Consider the following 22,943-nt stretch of genomic DNA (forward strand, 5'->3'; position numbering starts at 1 on the left):
TATTTCCTTTTTTTTTTTGTCATGCCCATGGCTTCCTGCAGTTTCTAATTTCTAAGCTAGGGATCAAACCTGTGCCACAGCAGTGACACCAGCCAATGCAGCTGAGCCACACAGAAACTCCAAATAGTTCCATTTTACAACCTATAAGTAAGTAGTAGAGTTTGGATTAAATTCTGGGGCTGACTAGGAGTAAGTAGATTTGACTCTAGTATGTCCCTTCAGGCAGTTTAAAATCTTTTGGCTACTGGGCAGGGAGGGGTCTTGGGATTACTTGTTCCACCACTATTTGAAGTTTGTGTGATTGCTTTTAGTTCCTCCCTGGGAATGGCCGATTTTTATTCTTTATAAAAGACAAATCTAGTAGTTCCCTTATTAAAGATCCCACGTTGTCACTGCAGCGGCTCGGGCTGCTACTGTGGCACGGATTCCATCCGAGGTCAGGGGACTTCCATATGCTGGAAGATGTGGCAAAAAAAAAAAAAAAGAGACAAATTTACTAATTCCCTAGTTAGAATGTTTCAATCCTTATTAAACATATAAACATTCAGTTTAATAAGTCTTTTATTGATCTAATCTACATTACTTTCAAAGGCTGCCTAACGTGTGTTTCTTTCCGCATTTGTACCATGATTTACTTCGGCAGGACTGAGTCTTTAATTTCAGTATTCTCAGCCCCCTGCCAGCACTTAGCCTAGCATTCAGTATGCACTCAATAAATGCCTGCTCAAAGTATGAATGAACTAAAGAATCGCGGAACTGAGTCGCAGAGGGGGATCGGTCTGGGAATTCCAAAGTTCGGGAGGGGACACGGGGGCGGGCAGTGGCTGTCACATGACTAGGCGGGGCAAATCCCATGTGCTTCGCGGCACCGGGCAAGGCTCCGCCCTCTGCGCCGGTCACGTGGGGGCGCCGGCTGCGCCTGCGGAGAAGCGGTGGCCGCCGAGCGGGATCCGTGCGGGGAGCCGGAAATGGTTGTGGACTACGTCTGTGCGGCTGCGTGGGGCTCGGCCGCGCGGACTGAAGGAGACTGAAGGTAAAGCCGCCATGTCCGGGCCCGACCCGGCCCCCCCATCCCCTCCCCCCGCATCCGCCGCCATCCGGGCCGGGACCGGCTACCCTGCGCCGCCTCCCCGGCGCCCTGGCTCCTCGGCCCAAGCCCGGGCCCCGGGCCGCCAGGGCCCGATCCCCGGCCCACGTGTGCCCGGCCTGGCCCGGCCTGGCTGCTGGGTGGGGGTGGGGGAGCGCGGGGCCGGAATATGCGGTCCCCGCGGGCTGGGAGGGCGCCGGGTTTCCCGGCTGCTAAGTGCCACCTCGGCCCGACCCGAGGAGGCCCTACGGGCGCAGGCACCGCGACTCCCGGCCCGCCGCCCCCTCCCCCCTTTGCGGCCCGGCCGCCGGGAAGTGACACGTTGTTCTTTGGCACTGGCCGGCGCTGCGCAGGGAGGGCGCAGGGGAGGGAGGCGGCGGCGGCGGGCAGGGAGGAGCCCCCGGCCCCGCCCGCCCTCCAGGCCGACCCTCACTTGCTTCAAACCGGCTCTTCTTCGGCCGCCGCCCGCCTGGCCTTTTACGGCCCGACTGCCGCTTTTCCTGGCCTCCACTCCTGGGCGGCGGCAGGCCTCGCCTCTAGCCCCGTGCGGGTGCACCCGCGGCCACCCGCGGCAGGCGTGCCTTGTGTGCCCCTGGGCCAGGCCCCGAACCCGGTGTCCCCGGGTGGGGGGGTGGGGACACCACGGCCGAAGCTGCTAGCTCCGTTTGTGATCCGGGAGCCTGGTGCCAGCGAGACCTGGAATTTCCGGTCTGGTTGGTCTTGGGCCCCGCGGAGCCAGGTTGATACCCCCCACCTCCCAACCCCAGGCCCTCGGATGCCCAGAACCTGTAGGCCGCACCGTGGATTTATTCTTAACCGAGGGGGTGAGTGAGGGGCTGTTTCAGCAGATCAGGGGGGGTGGTTGGAGCTGCGGGTCTGACAAGGTGTCGGTGGGGACATAGGCTGGGTTTTATGCTCCTTCACCTTTTTGGCGATTCCGGGGCTTGTTGTGGGACCCAGACCTTGCTTCATCCCTCCCCCACTCCATTTGCCTTAAGCTTGGGTCCCTTCCCCTTTCCGAGCTCCGCTCTTTCCCAACAGGTGCTGGGGGGACCCTGATGTGGCACCAAATGAAATGAACAAAGCTCCACAGCCCACAGGCCCCCCACCTGCCCCATCCCCTGGACTCCCACAGGTAATTAGGGAGGAATTAGCAGCAACTGGGGTGGGGGTGGGGGAGACCAGGCAGCCGGGTCAGGAACAGGTTCCAACCTCTGGATTTTCCCACCCCCTTCTGTGTCAGGGCAAAGTGCAGCTTCCTGCTGCCAAATTGAGGCAGGGCCCCGGGGCTGTTCTTAGGGGCTGTCTTGGGGAGGGTATATGTGGACTGTTGAGGCTCTTGCCACAGCTCTGCTCCCCTTACTTCACCAGCTTGAGTTTCTGCCCCACCTGGGTTTCCCCTCTTGCTGAATTCTGGTCTCCCCCCTTCAGCCAGCGTTTCCCCCGGGGCAGACAGCACCGGTGGTGTTCAGTACGCCTCAAGCGACACAAATGAACACGCCTTCTCAGCCCCGCCAGGTGAGGGGCTGTGGGGAGGGGAGTAGGGGGCCTGGGTGGGAACCATGTGAAGCTTAGGCCAGTTTGGGCCTAGGATGGAAACTATGGAGGCCTTGTACCTGCCCCAACTTCCTGACAGTTGCTTTCATGCGGTTCTGCACTTTGCACTGTTGATTACTTACGGTGGCTGGCCCCTTGGAGTATGTAGTTGGTGGGGATGGCATTCCTAGGGGTCCTGGTGCCTTGGGGGCAGTGCTTTGGGCCCTGCTGCCAACTCCTGCTTTCCTGTTTTCTTTTACTGGGAGGTTGCCATTGCTCCATTCCCCATCCATCTTTCTCTTTTGGACTGTGGCAAGATAAACACTCCAGCTAGTTCTTGCCTTTCTCTGTTCCCTAAATTCTTCCTCACAAGTGGGAGAGGATTCTTGTCCTGCTTCCTTCATTTTCTTTCCCTCCTCATCACCTTGGGGATAATTCTTTTCTTTCCTGTCCCCATGTGCTCTCAGGGAGGATTCAGGTCTCTGCAGGTAATACCCCATTGCTAATCCTGAACTCTCTCCGGGTCTCACCCTTACACTCTGCCCTAGTCAGGGGCTAGACTCAGTCTGGGTCCTCAGTCTGAGGCTGACCGATGCATGTTAGGGGCTAAATCTTGTGTAGTTCACATCTGGGAACTGGGAGACTGTTGCATGTTAGCGGTGAGCTCCTCAGTACCTTAGGGTGGAGCAGTGCATGCTGGGGAGTATGTTGCTGAAAAAGGCTTTACTTAGGCATGATGCATCTGGGTGTTAGGAAGCCTCTGCTGAAGGATAGCCTGGTGAGGTGATCTGAGTATGCATGGCAGGGAGGGAGTAAATATACAGAGTGCCAAGTGTATACCTGAGTTTGGAGGGCGTATGTGAGTATAAGAGGCCACTTAGCCATCACTTGGTCAAGTGAGTCTTGGAAGTGTTGGTCTTCATGCTCCAAAGCCCCTGGTACTTCTCTCCTGACTAGAGACATAGTGGAATGGCCCTTTTGCTGTCCACCTCCTCCCCTTCCCATTGCCAACTGCCTTCCTCCCTCCTGACAGCACTTCTACCCTAGCCGGGCCCAGCCCCCGAGCAGTGCAGCCTCCCGAGTGCAGAGTGCAGCCCCTGCCCGCCCTGGCCCAGCTGCCCATGTCTACCCTGCTGGATCCCAAGTAATGATGATCCCTTCCCAGATCTCCTACCCAGCCTCCCAGGGGGCCTACTACATCCCTGGACAGGTGAGGCTGGAGGCTTGGGGGCTGGAAGCCACAGAACCTTGTACCCTCCCACCCTCCCCCCTCCCCTCCAGTCCCATCTCTTCTCCAGAGGTGGGACTTCCTTCTGGTCATTGCCTAGAGTTGGCTTGTCCTGTCTTGTCCTACATACTCTTTGTAGTCTGATATGGTCTTCATAGCTCCCTTAACTCCTTCATTCTCATCCTCCCCTTTCCCCTCCACCAGGGGCGTTCCACATATGTTGTCCCGACACAGCAGTATCCTGTGCAGCCGGGAGCCCCAAGCTTCTATCCAGGTGCAAACCCTACAGAGTTTGGGACCTACGGTAAGCAGGGGAGGGAGTTAGGTGAGAGTGAGTCCCAGGGAACATCTAAACTTGCTTACTAATTCCTAAGACCCTTCCCAGGTTTGTCTCTTGGTCTAAAAATGGTAGAGGTAGTAGGGATTGGTGCTTAATATGTAATTGGTGTGGGGGTGGCGGGAGAGGGTCTTATAGTATCGCTGAGAGTTGGGAGTCCTCCCCACATCAAGGAGTATAGTTCAGGCACCAGTTTGAGGGCCTTTGAGTAAATATTCCCTGTGACACTCATTCCATGCTTGGGGGGAGCCCATGTAACATGGATTTGGGAAGTTTTTGTAGCTGTTTTTCATTTATATTCTAGGAAAGGATTAGTCTGTTCTTTATGGCAGTGGTTTCCAAAATTTTTTGATCATCAGGAAAAATTTTGAGTATGTACCTCTAATACGGGTATGTTTCTATTTGTTTATATGTATGCATCATTTAAACAAATAACACTTATGTTGCTTGTCAGAAACAACTGGAAGCTATGGATGATGTTAAAGAACGCATCTCATTTTGGAGACCATTGCTTTAAGGAATTTTCCGCATCCTGGGCCCAGTTCATAATGTGACTTTTTGTTTCCTTGCCCCTTAGCAAAGGGCTGGAGACTGGAACTGGACTCAGGTTGAATGGAACAGGGCTGGCAGATGTTTTTATCATTCCCAGCCAAAGACCTGATTCTGTTTCAGGTTAAGTAGTAGCTGCTCTCTGAGTGTATGTGTATGTTTTGGTGGGGTGCATACATGGTACCTTATGGAGTAGAAGAGGAACAGACAGAGTCCGGGTGGCTGGAGTGTGGTGGGGAGCGAGTGCCTGCCTATAAGGGGTGTGTGTGTGTCAGTGTTAGGAATGCTTGTAAACGCCGTTCAGACTGGTTCCCCAGCTTTGATAGACACCTAATTCCCTTGGGGAGGAGGGTAGGGCAGGGCAAGGGGCTGGCTGTGGGAGAGGAGAGGTGGGTGGGGAAGGGGTGGGAGGTTTTTAGGCAGACATTTGTTGTGTGGTTGGGCCCTAACCCTGCCACTGTTCTTCTTTTCCCTGTGTGTTTTTCCCCTCCTCAAGCTGGCGCCTACTACCCAGCCCAGGGTGTGCAGCAGTTTCCCACTGGTGTGGCCCCCGCCCCAGTTTTGATGAACCAGCCACCCCAGATTGCTCCCAAGAGGGAGCGGAAGACTGTGAGTAATAGCAAGGGGCTTTAGGACATCTGGGAAAGGGAGAGTCAAGGTCAGGCATGTTGCAGGTCAGGGAGCAGGAAGTTGAGGGAGATCTTCAGCTGAGAGAAGGCAGAGAATGGGGGTCTGTGAAGTGCTCTGGTTCTTTGTAAGGTATAAAGGTACCAGTGTAAAAGAAGTTTATAGGAAAGACTGAAGTGCCTGCTGGGGAAATTTCTGAGAGACCCGAGTTCTGTGGTCCATAAGATAGAAGTTTGGTTTGGGGTTTCTGGTGGCTTGCCTTGGAAATGGTTTGTTTTCTGTGGCCCCACCCCCCAGTCCTGGAAGCTCTTGAGGCCTCCGCCTCTGCTCAATCCTCAAGCCTTGGGCGTGGTGCCCAGAATAGGGTGCCAGGGCTGGGGAAGCCGCTGAGTCACCCTGGCTCCACCCACTGGATCTGGGCCCTGCCCCCAGAGATCAGGCAGACTAGCCACAAGTGAGCCGGATGGGTGCTAGATGGGGGTCTTGGGCCCCAGGGCTTGCAGCCATTGCCTTGGGGACTGCTGGTGGGGCAGGGATGAGGGAGGGAGGGGCATTGTGATGTACGTCTCTGTCTCTTCTCTGTGAGGTCAATGATGTCTTAGGGGTGGGGGCTAGGGCAGGGACTACAAGAGCAGCCGGATGGGTTGACAGTAGAACTCATGGGATTTCTTGCACTCACCCACCTGCTTCTTGGTGGGGGGTGGGGGCTTGGCCTAGAGTCTTAGGAGTGGGGCAGGGTGGAGAGGTGGGTTCCTCCAGCTTCCCACTCATCCCTTAGCTTTCTTTCCCCAGATCCGAATTCGAGACCCAAACCAAGGAGGGAAGGATATCACAGAGGAAATCATGTCTGGGGCCCGAACTGCCTCCACACCCACCCCTCCCCAGGTACTGTCTGTTCTTTGAGTGATGCCTTGGACTCCTAGGTCCCTTGGTCTTTTTTTCAACTAAGGGATTTATTTCCTTGCTTTCCTGGATTTCTAGGCAGCTAATGTAGAAGCGACTCTAATAAAGAAGGGGTGCGGGACCCTTTTAGGGCAAACTTGGTAACCCTTTGTGTCCTGCAGATGGGAGGCGGTCTGGAGCCTCAGGCTAATGGGGAGACACCCCAGGTTGCTGTTGTAGTCCGGCCAGGTAAGTAAGTGGGGCAGAGTTTTAACGGGGGAAAGGAGTGTGACTTAAAAATGCCAAGGAAAGAGGTTCCTTGTGGTATAGCTGGTTAAGGTTCCAGCATTGTCACTGCTGTGGCTCTGGTCCCTGCTGTGGCGTGAGTTTGATCCCTGGCCCAGGAACTTCTGCATGTCCTGGGTGGTGGTAAAAATATGCCACGGAAGTGGAGTGACTTGAACCGGGTGTCAGAAGAATGACGTAGGTTTCAGGCAGTAGGATTTCAAGTAAGAATGGAAAAGACCTGGGTAGGAGAAGACGGATGGTATGGTGGTGATCTGGATCATGGCAGCTGGGTATTAGGTTGGGAATGCTAGGCTGGGAGGAGGAAGAACAACAGCAGTGAAGGACTTGCCTCTAATTACTCGTTCTTCCTGTGCTGCAGATGACCGGTCGCAGGGAGCAAGCACTGGGGACCGGTCAGGGCTGCCCGGCCCAGAGCACAGCCCTTCAGAATCCCAGCCTTCATCACCTTCTCCGACCCCATCACCACCTCCAATCTTGGAACCGGGGTCTGAGCCTGATCTTACAGTCCTCTCTATTCCTGGGGACACTCTGACAGCGGGGATGATGCAGATGTCTGTGGAAGAGTCAACTCCCATAACCCGTGAAACTGGGGAGTCATACTGTCTCTCTCCAGAACCCACTCCCCTGGCTGAACCCATACTGGAAGTAGAAGTGACGCTTAGCAAACCAGTTCCGGAATCTGAGTTCTCTTCCAGTCCTCTCCAGGTTCCCACCCCCCTGGCATCTCACAAGGTGGAAATTCTTCCTGAGCCTAATGGCACAGTCACATCTGAGAATTTGGAACCAGAGGTGGAGTCAAGCCCTGAGCTTGCCCCTCTCCCTTCCCCAGCTTGCCCTTCTGAATCCCCCATGCCCATTGCTCCAACTGCCCAACCCGAGGAACTGCTCAACGGAGCCCCCTCGCCACCAGCTGTGGACTTAAGCCCAGTCAGTGAGCCGGAGGAACAGGCCAAGGAGGCTTCAGCATCGGTGGCTCCCCCCACCATCCTTTCTGCCACTTCAGCTGTGTCTCCTCCAGCTGCTTCCCTTGCTCAGGAGGAGAACATGGAGGAAGAGGAAGAAGAGGAAGAGGAAGGAGAAGCAGGAGAAGCTGAGGGTGAGAAGGGAGGAGAGGAACCACTCCCCCTAGAGAGCACCCCTGCTCCAGCCCACCTGTCCCAGAATTTGGAGGCAGCAGCAGCCACCCAAGGTAAGGTGTGGCTGAGTAGTAGAGGTGGGGCAGACTGGGAGGGTGTGGTTCTTGTTCTTCACTGGTGACCTCCTGTTGGTGCCATTTCGTCTGGGTCCTAGAGGCCCTGGTAATGGAACCTAAGGGCTAGATTTAGGAATTTTAAGTTTAGAGAGGGTGTGACGTAAGAAATACTGTACAGTGGCTGCTTTTTCTTTTTCCCAGGGGTTAGAACTGCTTCTTAAGTTATTCTCACTCCTTCCCCCCCCCCCCAATAGTGGCAGTATCTGTGCCAAAGAGGAGACGGAAAATTAAGGAGCTCAATAAAAAGGAGACTGTAGGAGACCTTCTAGATGCCTTCAAGGAGGTAAGGGAACAGAAAGTAGCAGAGGAAGAAGGGCTAAGTTTGGGTATGGAACAGTGGTCTCACTGCAACCAAAACGGAATATCCCAACAATGGTTACAGGTGAACCCAGGAGTACCAGAGGTGGAAAACCAGCCTCCTCTAGAGAATAATCCCAGCCCAGAACCTGAGGGCAACAGTGTGCCCCTGCAGCCTGCGGAAACGGATGAGACCTGGGACTCAAAGGAGGACAAGATTCAAAATGCTGAGAACATCCAGCCCGCTGAACAGAAGTATGAATATAAGTCAGGTATGCCGAAGGAGGGGATGGAAAGGGCTGAGTATTCTGATCAGGGCCTCAGGAGAGATCACTGGGATTAGTTCATCCTGTTTTCCTTGCAGATCAGTGGAAGCCTCTAAACCTTGAAGAGAAAAAGCGTTATGACCGTGAGTTCCTGCTTGGCTTTCAGTTCATCTTTGCCAGTATGCAGAAGCCTGAGGGATTGCCCCATATCAGTGATGTGGTGTTGGATAAGGTTGGTAGGCTTGACGGGGAGGTTAAGTTTGGGCTGGTTGGCTGGCTGGAGAGGAGCCAGAGGTCCTGAAAGAGTTGTCTGTAGCCCTAACTAGCCTGTTTTTGATACTTCTCCTGTCCTTTTTGCAGGCCAATAAGACACCGTTGCGACCGTTGGATCCCACTCGGCCTCAAGGCATAAACTGTGGCCCAGACTTCACTCCGTCCTTTGCCAACCTTGGCCGACCAGCCCTTAGCAACCGTGGGCCCCCAAGGGGTGGGCCAGGTGGGGAGCTGCCCCGAGGGCCGGTGAGTGGGACTGGCAAGGGGAGTGAGGGTGTTGGATCCCTGTATCTCATAGTGGAGTAGGAAGAAGTCAGCCCTGGAGATGTGATGGTGTCACAGGTTGGCTGACTCATTCTGTGTCTTTTCTTGTCTCTGCTCCTTGCTTAGCAGGCTGGCCTGGGACCCCGGCGGTCTCAGCAGGGTCCCCGAAAGGAACCACGCAAGATCATTGCCACAGTATCAATGACTGAAGACATAAAGCTGAATAAAGCAGAGAAGGCCTGGAAACCCAGCAGCAAGCGGACGGCAGCCGATAAGGACCGAGGGGAAGAGGATGCTGATGGCAGTAAAACCCAGGTACCTGCAAGTCCTACGAGCCTCCGTTCCTTCTCTTCAAGGTCTGCCCTCTTTGCCTCTGTCCATTCTCATCCCTACTGCCTAAATCTCTACCACCCTCTTCATCTTTCCCAGTAGCCCCTGTTCTTCTGAGAACTTCACTGGATCCTTTGTCTTTTCTCTCCTTTCCCCTCTAGGACCTGTTCCGCAGAGTGCGCTCCATCCTAAATAAGCTGACACCCCAGATGTTCCAGCAGCTGATGAAGCAGGTGACGCAGCTGGCCATCGACACTGAGGAACGGCTCAAGGGGGTCATTGACCTCATCTTTGAAAAGGCCATTTCAGAGCCCAACTTCTCCGTGGCCTATGCCAACATGTGCCGCTGCCTCATGGCGGTTAGTTTCCACTGTTTTCTAAACCTTGTGGTCTAGCTTCCCGCTTGTCTTCCTGAGCTGCTTTGAGTCTAGTTTCTTGGTTCTCCTCCAGCCTGTGCTGTTGGGGGCAGCCAGGAGGAGGCAGAGCCAGGGCCAGAGGTGTTCCTGAGCCAGGAGTTGAAGACTCTTGGAGGGTTTTACCCTGTCCTGGACTGGTCTGAATGTGACATTCTCTTTGACACAACAGCTGAAAGTGCCCACTACAGAAAAGCCAACAGTGACTGTGAACTTTCGAAAACTGTTGTTGAATCGATGTCAGAAGGAGTTTGAAAAAGACAAAGATGATGATGAGGTTTTTGAGAAGAAGCAAAAAGAGATGGATGAAGCTGCCACGGTGAGAAAAAAACACCACTGCTCACCCAGATGCCATTCCGCTGCAGAAGTGGCAGGGTAGGGGGAATAGTGGTGTTTTGAGAGTTCTGCTTTTGGATGGGACTGCTTGCTGCTAGGTTTAGGATCTAGATGAGGAGAGAAGGGTTTGAGCTGAATGGCTGGGTGCCTTTGATGTGATCCTTGTCCCATGACTGGCAGGCAGAAGAACGGGGACGCCTGAAGGAAGAGTTGGAAGAAGCTCGAGACACAGCCCGGCGGCGCTCTTTAGGGAATATCAAATTTATCGGGGAATTGTTCAAACTGAAGATGTTAACAGAGGCAATCATGCACGACTGTGTGGTTAAACTCCTTAAGAACCATGATGAAGAGTCTCTTGAATGCCTTTGCCGTCTGCTCACCACCATTGGCAAAGACCTGGACTTTGAAAAGGCCAAGGTAGGGGTCCTGGGATATGGCAGAGAACAGGCTGAAGCGCCTCGGGTCTGCTGTCTGAGTGGCAGTGTGTGCCACTGAGCTGCAGCGGTGGAGCCAAGGGTCAGAGGAGGAGCAGGGCCCACAGCTGGAGGCGAGGTTTTCAAGTTCCTGACCTGATCCCTTTGCTTCTTACTAGCCCCGAATGGATCAGTATTTTAACCAGATGGAGAAAATCATTAAGGAAAAGAAGACTTCATCCCGAATCCGCTTTATGCTGCAAGATGTGCTGGATCTGCGACGAGTACGTGTCCCCTTTATGCCACTGTTAGTCTACTGCCTCTGACCCCACAGTCACAGCTCATGACACTGGTTTGTATAGCCTGCTCTGATGTCATTACCTCCCTTGTGACTGGCCTGTTCCCACAGAGCAATTGGGTCCCGCGCCGAGGGGACCAGGGTCCCAAGACCATCGACCAGATCCACAAGGAAGCTGAGATGGAGGAGCATCGGGAGCACATAAAAGTGCAGCAGCTAATGGCCAAGGGCAGCGACAAGCGTCGGGGTGGCCCTCCAGGCCCACCCATCAGTGAGTTTGAGGCTGGGACTGGGGAGGGACAGTTTGAGGAGTTGTGCTTTCCACTGATGACTTCTTGTTAGTGCCACGTGTCTGGGCCACTGAGACCCCCTGATGGAACTGAGGATCTGAGGAAGGGATCTGGGGAAAATCCCAAAGGAACAAGGTTGCTGGGACTTACTCATCATTCCATCATGCGTTCCTTTTTTTCCCAGGCCGTGGCCTTCCACTTGTGGATGATGGTGGCTGGAACACAGTCCCCATCAGCAAGGGCAGCCGCCCTATTGACACCTCACGACTCACCAAGATCACAAAGGTGGGTGGGTGTGTGTGTGTGTGGTGCGTGCGCGCGCCCATGTTGGGGGGGGTGACCTCAATGATGGGAGGGGTCAAATGGGTTTTAAGCACAGGTTTGGATCTTTGTTCCCTCATTTGCTGAGGTTGGGAAGGTGACAGCTGATTTTTCCTTTTAGACTGATGGTTAGATTGCTGGAGATGGGACTGCCGATTTTAAGGGGTGTGTTCACATTGGTCTGGACTAGTGGTCAGCACCCTGGCAGCATTGCCAGACCCAGCCATTCCCTGCTTCTGTATAGCCCACCAGCTAAGAATGAAAGTTTGCTATGTTTTTTAATGGTTGAGAAAAATCAAAAAGTAAAGTGAAACTGCGTGACAAGAGATTATGTAAAATTTGAATTTCAGTTTCCATAATTTTATTGGAACATAACAACCACGTTCATTCCTTTTATGTGCTGTCTGTAACTCCTCTCGTACCACAGCAGCAAAGTTGAGTTGTTGAAACTTAGTGATCTGTAAAGTTTAAGATGTTTATCATCTGGCCCTTTACGGAAAACGTCTGCTTGATCCTGGTCCAGGCTACTTGCAGCTATGTATGGTAGGGGCTGGCTGGGGGCTTTGGTTAGATTAGACCCACTCTCCACTCCCTTTTCTTCCTCAGCCTGGCTCCATCGATTCTAACAACCAGTTGTTTGCACCTGGAGGGCGATTGAGCTGGGGCAAGGGCAGCAGTGGAGGCTCAGGAGCCAAGCCCTCTGATGCAGGTATGGAGGCCACTGTAAAGAGCCGGGTGGGTATTAGGAGTTTTTCTGGTGGTCTAGCGGTTAGGACTCAGGTGCTTTCAATGAATGGGGTGGCCGGGGTTCAGTCTCTGTTCTGGAAACAGATCCCACATCAAGCCACTATATGCTGCAGTACCCTCGTCTCCCCAAAAAAGAGCTGGGTGGTTACTGATCACCTCTTTAGAGGGCAGAGCCGCCTCTTTTTTTTTTTTTTTTTGCCATTTCTAGGGCCGCTCCCATGGCATATGGAGATTCCCAGGCTAGGGGTCTAATCGGAGCTGTAGCCACCAGCCTACACCAGGGCCACAGCAACATGGGATCTGAGCCACGAGTGCAATCTACACCACAGCTCACGGTAACGCTGGATCCTTAACCCACTGAGCAAGGCCAGGGATCGAACCCACAACCTCATAGTTCCTAGTCGGATTCGTTAACCACTGAGTCACAACGGGAACTCCGGGCAGAGCCTTCTCTATGCAGGAGGCTTTCCGTACAGAAGTGGTTCGATAACATAGGCAGTATTTACTTAGAATTAGGGACTGAACTGCTTTAGGGTCAGGACTAGGACCAGGTGTCCTAAACTGGCCAGTGGGATATGGGATGTAAGGAAATAGAGATTTTAATCTGGGTTTTCTGCCTCCCCAGCATCAGAAGCTGCTCGTCCAGCTACTAGTACCTTGAACCGCTTCTCAGCCCTTCAACAAGCAGTACCTACAGAAAGCACAGATAACAGACGTGTGGTACAGAGGTGAGGTTTCCTTGGTGTCTTTGTTCTTCACACTGAATACTGATTGGATTTTTTTTTTTCCTTTTATTTATTTATTTATTTATTTTTGCTATTTCTTGGGCCGCTCCTGCGGCATATGGAGGTTCCCAGGCTAGGGGTCGAACTGGAGCTGTAGCCACCGGCCTATGCCAGAGCCACAAAAACGCGGGATTCGAGCCGCGTCTGCAACCCACACCACAGCCTGCGGCAACGCCGGATCATTAACCCACTGAGCAAGGGCAGGGACCGAACCCACAACCTCACTGCGCCACGACGGGAACTCCCTGATTGGATTTTGACTGTTGCCATAGGAATCCTCACACCTGTAATGCTCAGAGCTCCTGACTAACATTGGGATCTATTCCTGATGCCAAGACCAAGGCCTGACAGTTGCTCAGCTTGTTGGATAGTTAAATAAGAGGGTACCTGGTCAGTACAGATAAGAGAGGATGTGCTTATCTGTCTTCTAGGAGTAGCTTGAGCCGGGAACGAGGTGAGAAAGCTGGGGACCGAGGAGATCGCCTAGAGCGGAGTGAACGGGGAGGTGACCGTGGGGACCGGCTTGATCGCGCACGGACGCCTGCTACCAAGCGGAGCTTCAGCAAGGAAGTGGAAGAGCGGAGTAGAGAGCGGCCCTCCCAGCCTGAGGGACTGCGTAAGGCAGCTAGCCTCACGGAGGATCGGGACCGGGGGCGGGATGCTGGTAAGGAGCTGAAAGGGGAAAGGAAGGGTGTGGGCTGTTTGGGGACTAGCCAGTCCCGTCAGTGTCTTCAGAGCTCTAGATCCTGTGCTAGAAAGTCTGGTCTGAAAAATCTTAAATCTATTTTTCCCTCTCTCAGTGAAGCGAGAAGCCACCTTACCCCCTGTGAGCCCCCCGAAGGCAGCACTGTCCGAAGAGGAGCTGGAGAAGAAATCCAAGGCCATCATTGAGGAATACCTCCATCTCAATGACATGAAGGTAGGCAGCGGGAATGGTGGAGTGGTCTGAATGATGGCAGGGTGGGTGGGGAGGGGCCTGTGCTGACAGGTGTGGGTGTAGGATCTGGACCAGGTGGTGACTGTCCTCCCTCCTGTGCCCTGTAGGAGGCAGTGCAGTGTGTGCAGGAGCTGGCCTCACCCTCACTGCTCTTCATCTTTGTGCGGCACGGCATTGAGTCCACGCTAGAGCGAAGCGCCATTGCCCGTGAGCATATGGGGAGGCTGTTGCACCAGCTGCTCTGTGTTGGACACCTCTCCACTGCTCAGTACTACCAAGGGTATGACCGCTTTTACATACCCACTAATTTCTCTCCTTCGTAGCACCTGTGGAACCTTGGATAAGCGTGTAGGCTCCTCAGCCATGCTGGTCAATGCTATTTTGGGGGATGAGCCATCTAAGGAAAAGGTGGCCTTTGGAGTTCCTGCTGTGACTCAGCGGGTTGAGAATCTGACATAGTGTCCGAAGATGCAGGTTTAATTCCTGGTCTTGCTCAGTGGGTTTCTTTAAGCTGCGGCATAGGTCAAAGTTGCTGCTCGGATCTGGCATTGCTGTGGCTGTGGTGAAGGCCGGCAGCTGCAGCTTCGATTCAACCCCTAGCCAGGGAACTTCCACATGCTGCAGGTGTGGCTATTAAGAGAAAAAAAATGAGAAGGTGGCCTGTGCCTGAAATAATTGCCCCATTTTAGGAAATGTTCTTGAGGGGCTCCATGGTTGATCTTTTAGCCATGACTTGGTTGTCCCAGAGGATGGGTAGGAGTGCAGCTTAGCTTTACTAGATTGCCCTGACTTTGAACTCTCTTTACAGGCTATATGAAATCCTAGAATTGGCCGAAGACATGGAAATTGACATCCCTCATGTGTGGCTCTACCTAGCAGAACTGGTAACGCCCATTCTGCAGGAAGGTGGGGTGCCCATGGGGGAGCTGTTCAGGTAAGCCCCTTGGGTGGAATTCAGGGGAGGTAAAGACTGGAAAAGCCTGGGAGAGGGAAGGGAGGTGTGGCAGGTTAGACCCCTGGGTTTAGAGGGGTAGCCTAGTGTGTTGAGAGGGCGTGGGAGGCTATCAACACTGAATTTTTCTCTTGTAGGGAGATTACAAAACCTCTCAGACCCCTGGGCAAAGCTGCTTCTCTGTTGCTGGAGATCCTGGGGCTCTTATGCAAAAGTATGGTGAGTGAGAGCCTTTCAGAGGTGATATGTTGAGGATTTCTCTTCCCACTTTGTGCTTTGGGCTGCTGGCAGTGACCCTGAGGCCCCATGACCCTTTGGTGGGATGGCATTGCTGGTGATGGTAGTGCTGCGTTGGTACCTGGGAGAGGAAATGTCGAGGCTAGCACACACTCTCCGACCAGTTCCTCTCATGTGTTCTGGCCAAGGCTGGAGGAAAATGGAAACCTAGGCCTTGATTCATTGATTGATTCAACTAGCACTTTTTAAGAACATTTACCACATACTAGGTGCTGGAAACAAAGCAGTGAATAAAAGAGGAAACAAGTTAGAAAAGAAAAATGTGAGAAATAAATGACAGCTTAATAAAAACAACAGTGAAGTAAAGTGTGAAATAAAGTAGTTGAAATGGAGTGCCTTAAGTATTGTGAGGTTGCAAAAGGATGTCTATTTGGTAATGTTCATGACAAACTGCTTTGTGAAAGTTAATTTTGACTAGTGAGTAGAAAGGTGAGATGATGGGAAAGGCAGGTTGGGTGTGGTGCTTGGTGGTGAGCTGTTGGAAAGTAGTTTTAGGAGTTCAGCTAGAAGTTCCCATTGTGGCTTGGTGAATTAAGGACCTGACATTGTCTCTGTGAGGATGCAGGTTCGAGCCCTGGCCTCGCTCAGTGCGTTAAGTATCTGACGTTGCTACAAGCTGTGGCATATGCTGCAGGTGCAGCCATAAAAAGAAAAAAAAAAAAAAAAGAGTTCAGCTACATGGAACTTGGAGGAATGAATCTTTGAATTAAGAAGTATTGTCCTTTTAGTATCATGTTAATTCTCTTAGGTAGAAATATATGCCAGGATAATTTCTGTTTCAAAGAAAAAACATTTTGAACTACTTATGTTTCTCACTGACCCTGAGGTACCACAGATTATACAATATCATATTTATGCACTATTAAGAAAGAAAAGACTGTGGTGATATTTTTAAAATGTGAGGAGCTCCCTTGTGGTGCGGTGAGTTAAGGATCTGGCATTGTCACTGCAGTGACCTGGGTTCCTGCTGTGACATGGGTTTGATCCTTGGCCTGGGAACTTTCACACATACAGGTGCAGCCAAAATAAATAAAATAAAAACAATGTATATAACTGAAGTACTTTTTGTGCAGCAGAAATTATCACAATGTTATAAAACAACTATATGTCAATAAAACTTAAAAAAAGTTTTAAAATGTGATGTGTCAATTGTGAGACAGTTCAATTTTAGTGGTGTTAAAATGGGCATTCTTTTTTTTGTTTTTTTGCTTTTTAGGGCCGAATCCATGGCATATGGAAGTTCCCAGGCTACACTGGTTGAATCAGAGCTACACCTGCCCGGCCTACGTCCACAGTCACAGCAATACAGTATCTGAGCCGCATCTGCAACCTATACCACAGCTCATGGCAACGCTGGATCCTTAACCCACTGAGCGAGGCCAGGAATCAAACCTGCAACCTCATGGTTCCTAGGTGGATTCGTTTCTGCTGCTCCATGATGGGCATTCTTAAAACCCAGGAGTTATAGTAATTTTGTCAAGGGTTTGAATATCTGTTATTGTAAAACAGTGATGCCTTCAGAATATCATGCCCCTTACAGAAAATGAACTCAGACTGCTGTTTATGTGAAGATTTTCTGATTTGTGTTGGGGATGGAAGTTATATCTGCTTCTAAAATTTTCTGGATTTGGGAACCAAATAAGCATACTTGTAAGTTGTTCTTTCCTAGTTCCCCGCTGTGGCTCAGTGGTAACAAACCCCACTAGCATCCATGAGGATGCGGGTTTGGTCCCTGGCCTCACTCAGTGGGTTAAGGATCCAGCATTGCCGTGAGCTGTGGTGTAGGTTGCAGATGTGGCTCAGATATTTGCTGTGGCTGTAGGTGTGGACTGGCAGCTGTACCTCCGATTGGACCCCTAGCGTGGGGTTGCAGGTGTGGCCCTAAAAAGAAAAAGAAAAAAAAAAGTTATTCTCTTCCATAAGTGTTTGTTACCTGAATAATGGAAAACAAAGCTTTTTTTTTTTTTTTTTTTTGTCTTTGTCTTTTTTGCTATTTCTTGGGCTGCTCCCGAGGCATATGGAGGTTCCCAGGCTAGGGGTCGAATTGGAGCTGTTAGGCCTCCGGCCTACGCCAGATCCACAGCAACGCGGGATCCGAGCCGCATCTGCAACCTACACCACAGCTCACGGCAACGCCGGATTGTTAACCCACTGAGCAAGGGCAGGGACCGAACCCGCAACCTCATGGTTCCTAGTCGGATTCGTTAACCACTGCGCCACGACGGGAACTCCAAACAAAGCTATTTTAGGAAAAGAAGTGTGGAAGACTAGGATGAGTTATTTGGATTTGGTCATTGACCTTTTTGTGGTCCATTCATTCTTTGAGAATCCTGTGACAGCTAATTGACATTTTTTTGGAGGCTCTTAGGCCATCCTTCAGGTCTCATAACACTGTAGTGGATGAATTCTTGTGACTTTGGGTGATTATTTGACTGATGTCCGTGCCCAATACTAGACTGTAGGTAGGCATGGAGGGTCTGTTCCCATTCAGTGCCTCTGTGGCATCTAGGCTCCTAGTGGGCTTCCAGTGTGTATTTATTTGTTGACATTTGTGGAGCCATTGTATTCTTGGAGAGAAAAAGAGTTGCTGAGTTTTATGTTTTATGTTTTTCAGGGTCCCAAAAAGGTGGGATCACTGTGGCGAGAGGCTGGACTCAGCTGGAAAGAATTCCTACCTGAAGGCCAGGATGTCAGCGCCTTCATCACTGCACAGGTTTGTGGCTGGAGTTAGGTTCTCTCTCACATCTGGGGCCAGCCAGTCCACACCTCTTCCCTCATCTCATGAGATGCACTTACCTGCCTCCAACTCTTGCTTGCAGAAGGTGGAGTATACCTTGGGAGAGGAGTCAGAAGCCCCTGGCCAGAGGTTATTCTCCTCTGAGGAGCTGAGCAGGCAGCTGGAGAAGCTGCTGAAGGAGGGCAGCAGTAACCAGCGGGTGTTTGACTGGATAGAGGTATATTTTTCCTGGATAAAGAAGAGGTGGTTATTGATGTGTGGGTGGGGGCAGCAAGAATAGATCCTTCCAGCATAATTAACTTATAATATCTGCTCGTTGCTTTTTCTCCTGCACAGGCCAACCTGAGTGAGCAGCAGGTAGCATCCAACACATTGGTTCGAGCCCTCATGACAACTGTCTGCTATTCTGCAATTATCTGTAAGAGAAGCCAGGGAGTGGGTGGGGCAAGGGTGGGCCCAGCAGCCATGTGGAGGGAGGGAGGGAGGTTTTGGTCTTTGCCTCCAGTTCTGAACCAGGCTGAGTGCATTATTCCACTTATCCCTGTCTTCCTCCCTCTAGTTGAGACGCCTCTCCGGGTGGATGTTGCGGTGTTGAAAGCACGAGCGAAACTGCTACAGAAATACCTGTGTGATGAGCAGAAGGAGCTGCAGGCGCTCTATGCTCTCCAGGCCCTTGTAGTGACCTTAGAACAGCCCGCCAGTAAGAGCCAGGCCACAGGAGTGGGAGTGGGTTGGAGGAACTGCCAGATAGTAGGGGTAGTTGTGAAGGGGTCTCAACTCAAGAAAGGTGGGTGGTCATTGGAGCAAAATATCCCGATGGTTGAGCCCTTTCCCCTGCAACACTGGTGTCCTTACCTACAAGTGAAAGGAGTCAGACTCAGCCTTGAAGGTTAATTGACCATCCACTTTGTGCCTAGAAGTGCAGAGGTGATAAATGGTAACATTTTCTTAGTGTGGGCCCTCTGCCTGACAATAGGGCTGAGCTGCTTTTCTTTCTTTGCCTCAGTTACTTCTCACAACTGTTGTTTAGGGTAGATGGTGTTGCCCCCTTTTCCATTTTGGGAGGCTGAGGCTTAGTGTAACATGCCTGAGATTATGTATTCAGCAAATAGGCATGCGCCAAGGCATTGGGGTGGTGGCAGTGCTTAAGTCAAGTGTAGTTCTGTTGGCATGAGTCAGGTGGATGTTGGAAGATGTGTCCTGTAGGGTACTCTCTCGGGGAATATACTGAGTCAGAGAGAATAATGGAAATTGACACGTGGGAGATAAATGACAGATGGGAGGGGGGAGACTTCACAAGAAAAAACTGTATAAAGGGGTGCCTGAGGTGGAAAATATGACACAAGGTAAAAACTGTTGAAGGAGGAAGACCAGGGTGGGAAGCACAGCACCTAGTGTATGTGAGGCAACATGGGTAGAGAGATGGACATGGTCAGGTCATGCAGGGCAGTGTAAGTCATGGGATAGATTTTGGGCTTTAACCTAAGGATGAGAAAAGGCCTTTTGTGGGTTTGTTTTTTTGTTGTTTGTGTTTTTGTTTTTGTTTTTGTTTTTTTTGCTTTTTAGGGCTGCACCTGAAGCATATGGAGGTTCCCAGGCTAGGGGTTGAATCACGGCTGCAGCTGCTGGCCTACACCATAGCCACAGCAGTGTGGGCTCCTCAATCCACTGAGTGAGGCCAGGGATTAAACCCGTGTCCTTATGGACGCTAGTCGGGTTTGTCAACCACTGAGCCCTGACAGGAACTCCTTTTTTTAGTTTTTAGATCATCCTGGCCATTAGTGGGAGGAGTGGTTTGGAGTGGGCTGAGTGTGACTATGGCAGATCAGCAGATCAGGGAGCACGTCGGTAGTGGCTTAGCCTTACTGGTGACAGTGGAGATGGGAGGAGGAGCGGGCAGACTCTAGACATACAGTACACTGGCCTGGGGAGGGCATGATGTGAGATAGGAAGCCGTATGACTCCCAGGAGAGTTTTAGCAGGTGAGGTGCCATTCCCTGGTGGGAAGGGAACATTGGGTCAGGTTGAGTTGTTTGTAGTCCTTGGTGAGGGTGAACAGAGATGTCAGTTGGGTAGATGACGTGGTATCTGAATTCATGGAGGAGGAAGAGGTCAGGGCTGGAGGCCCATCTCTTGAGTTGCTGGTACAGGACAACACACGTGCAAGTCATAAGAAGGGGGGTATTCCCGTTGAGGCTCAGTGGTAATGAACCCAACTAGTGTCCATGAGAATTCAAGTTTGATTCCTGGCTTCTCTCAGTGGGTTAAGGATCCGGCGTTGACGTGAGCTGTGGTGAAAGTTGCAGATGTGGCTCAGATACTGCGTGGCTGTGGCATAGGCCGGCAGCTGCAGTTCGGTTCACCCCCCTAGCCTGAGAACATCCATATGTTGAACTGTGGCCCTAAAAAGCAAAAAAAAAAAAAAGGAAGAAAGGAAAGAAACACACGAGGGTATGGGATTGTCCGAGGAATAGAGCCTTGAAAGGGTAGCGGTCCCACAGGTAGGGACCAAAGGAGGACAGGACCCTTTGAACAAAGGACAGAGTGATTTTTTAGGAGAGAGAGGTGGTCAGTAGTGCTAGATGCTGCTTGAGTTCCACAGGACGACGTAATTTAGGGCCTCTAGAGTGTGAAAACAAGGAGGCAACCCTGGCAGGAACATTATTTGGGGCGCAGGGGGCAGAACCTGTATTGGAAAAGACAGTGTAATACTCACTGAATCAACAAGAAAACAGCAAGTGCTGATAAAATCTTTGACAGGTCTTTTGTTTGGCCGTCAAGAAGTAGTGGCTGTAAAGGAGGTCATTTGTGTTTAGATTGGAGAAACTTGGGCTTGAAGACACACACATCATTTATCCACGGTAGAGTGGATAAATGATTGTGTAAGGTCCTTGGGGTTGGTGTGCATGGGATTTGGAGAACAGGTTTGGGATAAATGATCTGCTGTTGCCATTGCTGCGGAATGAGGGTGGGAGGCTACCCATAGACAGTGGTTGTGGATTTGAGGGTGTGCATGCCCTGAGGAGCTGTCCTGGCTTGCAGCTTCTCATAGACGGCTCAGTCATTGTTTAACCCAGGCCTGGACTCTAGATTCTCTGCTTTATTCAGAGGAAATGCATTCACTACTCAGTCTCCCTCTGCTCTTAAGAATGTCATGTTTGGAGTTCCGTCGTGGCGCAGCAGAAACCAATCCGACTAGGAACCATGAGGTTGCGGGTTTGATCCCTGGCCTCGCTCAGTGGGTTAAGGATCTGGCATTGCCGTGAGCTGTGGTGTAAGGCACAGACACAGCTCGGATCTGGTGTTGCTGCGGCGGCTACATCTCTGATTAAGACCCCTAGCATGGGAACTTCCATGTGCCATGGGTACGGCCCTAAAAAGACATGTATATATAACATGTTTGCTTTGGAAGGACTGGCAGTGTGATGTATTGGTAGTGGAATAGATTTTTTTTTTTTTGGCTTTTTCTAGGATGCACCTGCGGCATATGGAGGTTCCCAGGCTAGGGTTCTATATTGGAGCTGTAGCCACCAGCCTACACCATAGCCATAACAACGTGGGATCCAAGCTGTGTCTGTCAACTACACCACAGCTCAGGGCAACGCCGGATCCTTAACCCACTGAGCAAGGCCAGGGATTGAACCTGCAACCTCATGGTCCCTAGTCGGATTCGTCAACCACTGGGCCACGATGGGAACTCCTGGAATAGATTATATTCAGGGGTTATTCGGGTGCTTCGGAATTTGGAGTAGCTCTGGGTGAAGGAGAAAGAGGGTCAGAGCAAGGGGTGCCTGAGTTGAGCCTAAAGGAATTCACTAGGAAGGTGATAAAAGGTGAAAGAGAAAGGATATTCCTGGCAGTGGATACAGCACACACAAAGTGTTAAAGCACAGAGGTGGTGTGTATGTTTAGGAGATGTGTGGAAAGTAAAGAGAAGATTGAGAGTTTGTTGGGATCTGTAATGAGGGCCAGTGAATGTTCCAGGTTGTACCCTTGACTTTTGTTAAGAGATACATCTGAGGCTTTTGTGATTTCCTAAATTCAGGAGTACCAACTCTGCAGTTTTGCCCATTAAGTATATCATGAATGGAGAAGTTTGAAGCTGCTGAGGTGAGGCTGGGCAGGTTTCTAAGTTTTGTCCAAGTGACTCATTCTTGTGCACCGTCTCTTAGATCATGAGATTAGCGTCCTGTCAGAGACCTAGCCACTCTGGAATGGCCAGACACAAATGTCAGCATAGTGGGTCAGGGTCTTATCTCAACAGTGGAGCTTAGAGGAGGGATCCCTGGGGGGTGGGATGGGCTGGTTGTGGGCAGTATGCCTCTAACTACTGTCCTGCCTGCTTACAGACTTGCTTCGGACGTTCTTTGATGCGCTGTATGATGAGGACGTGGTGAAGGAGGACGCCTTCTATAGCTGGGAGAGTAGCAAGGACCCCGCTGAGCAGCAGGGCAAGGGTGTGGCCCTTAAATCTGTCACAGCTTTCTTCAAGTGGCTTCGTGAGGCGGAGGAGGAGGAGTCTGACCACAACTGAGAGCGGGTGGGGTCGGGGCCTCAGAGCCCCATGGACACTCGGATGGCCAAGCCAGCCGCCCGGACTGCAAGGGGGGGCGGCGGCAGCAGTGGCGGCGGCAGTGGGTGCCTGTAGTGCGATGTGTCTTGAGCTAATAAAGTGGCTGAAGAGGCAGGATGGCTTGGGGCTGCCTGGGGCCCCCCTCCAGGATGCTGCCAGGTGTCCCTCTCCTCCCCCTGGGGCACAGAGATATATTATATATAAAGTCTTGAAATTTGGTGTGTCTTGGGGGGGGCACCACCGCCTGCCCCTGGGGTCCTTTTTTATTTTCTGAAAATCACTCTTGGGACTGCCGTCCTCGCTGCTGGGGGCATAATGCCCCAGCCCCTGCACCACCCCTGCTGCTGCCTGGGCAGGGGGAAGGGGGGGCACGGTGCCTGTAATTATTAAACATGAATTCAATTAACTCACTGCCTCTCTGCTTTATGGCCTGCTCCCTCTGGAGAAGGGGTCTGGATAGGTGGGCAGCCTCCTTTCCAGAGCTGGCACCGTAGCACTGTTCCCTGAAACTTGGCACCCCCTCTTGCCTCTTCCCCTGTCCATGATTGCAAGGGCTAGGAAATCAAAGTGGACGTGGTGGGGGTTCCTTGCTGAGGGGAGAAGGGGA

The 22,943-nt window shown here is 51.7% G+C and overlaps 1 protein-coding gene and 1 non-coding gene across 44 annotated transcripts; both read left to right on the top strand.

The window, feature by feature from the left end:
- The first annotated feature begins 902 nt into the window (after positions 1-902).
- On the top strand, positions 903-22,750 carry EIF4G1 (eukaryotic translation initiation factor 4 gamma 1). Of its 43 annotated transcripts, none has more exons than XM_005670027.4 (34): positions 903-1,033; positions 1,855-1,911; positions 2,129-2,222; positions 2,519-2,605; positions 3,091-3,111; positions 3,657-3,833; positions 4,056-4,155; positions 5,234-5,346; positions 6,157-6,249; positions 6,429-6,495; positions 6,914-7,744; positions 8,002-8,090; positions 8,190-8,376; positions 8,469-8,602; positions 8,731-8,889; positions 9,034-9,222; positions 9,399-9,596; positions 9,823-9,969; positions 10,167-10,403; positions 10,579-10,683; positions 10,809-10,968; positions 11,172-11,272; positions 11,915-12,017; positions 12,681-12,783; positions 13,272-13,504; positions 13,641-13,759; positions 13,885-14,057; positions 14,586-14,711; positions 14,867-14,948; positions 17,641-17,739; positions 17,846-17,980; positions 18,100-18,181; positions 18,323-18,463; positions 22,113-22,742. In XM_005670027.4, exons 3-34 carry the CDS (start codon positions 2,163-2,165, stop codon positions 22,295-22,297), a joined length of 4,836 nt encoding a protein of 1,611 aa, XP_005670084.1. In that variant the 5' UTR covers positions 903-1,033; positions 1,855-1,911; positions 2,129-2,162; the 3' UTR covers positions 22,298-22,742.
- Positions 11,017-11,092, top strand: LOC146397642 (small nucleolar RNA SNORD66). The gene has a single exon (XR_014825408.1). It is a non-coding gene; the product is annotated as a small nucleolar RNA SNORD66 (small nucleolar RNA).
- Positions 22,751-22,943: the final 193 nt, after the last annotated feature.

This window comes from Sus scrofa, chromosome 13, assembly GCF_054392235.1.
Source record: "Sus scrofa isolate SSC_HxYL_T2T_F1_AM1 chromosome 13, Sscrofa_HxYL_maternal_Yorkshire_Landrace_v2.0, whole genome shotgun sequence".
Taxonomy (NCBI): Eukaryota; Metazoa; Chordata; class Mammalia; order Artiodactyla; family Suidae; genus Sus; species Sus scrofa.

Bases quoted from the DNA above. Each gene is read 5' to 3' on its own strand.
- EIF4G1 (XM_084987180.1), top strand. From the start codon at position 2,163: ATGAACAAAGCTCCACAGCCCACAGGCCCCCCACCTGCCCCATCCCCT. The intron at 6,496-6,913 runs GTAAGTAAGTGG...CCTGTGCTGCAG, and splicing joins TGCTGTTGTAGTCCGGCCAG to ATGACCGGTCGCAGGGAGCA. The intron at 8,091-8,189 runs GTAAGGGAACAG...CAATGGTTACAG, and splicing joins TTCTAGATGCCTTCAAGGAG to GTGAACCCAGGAGTACCAGA.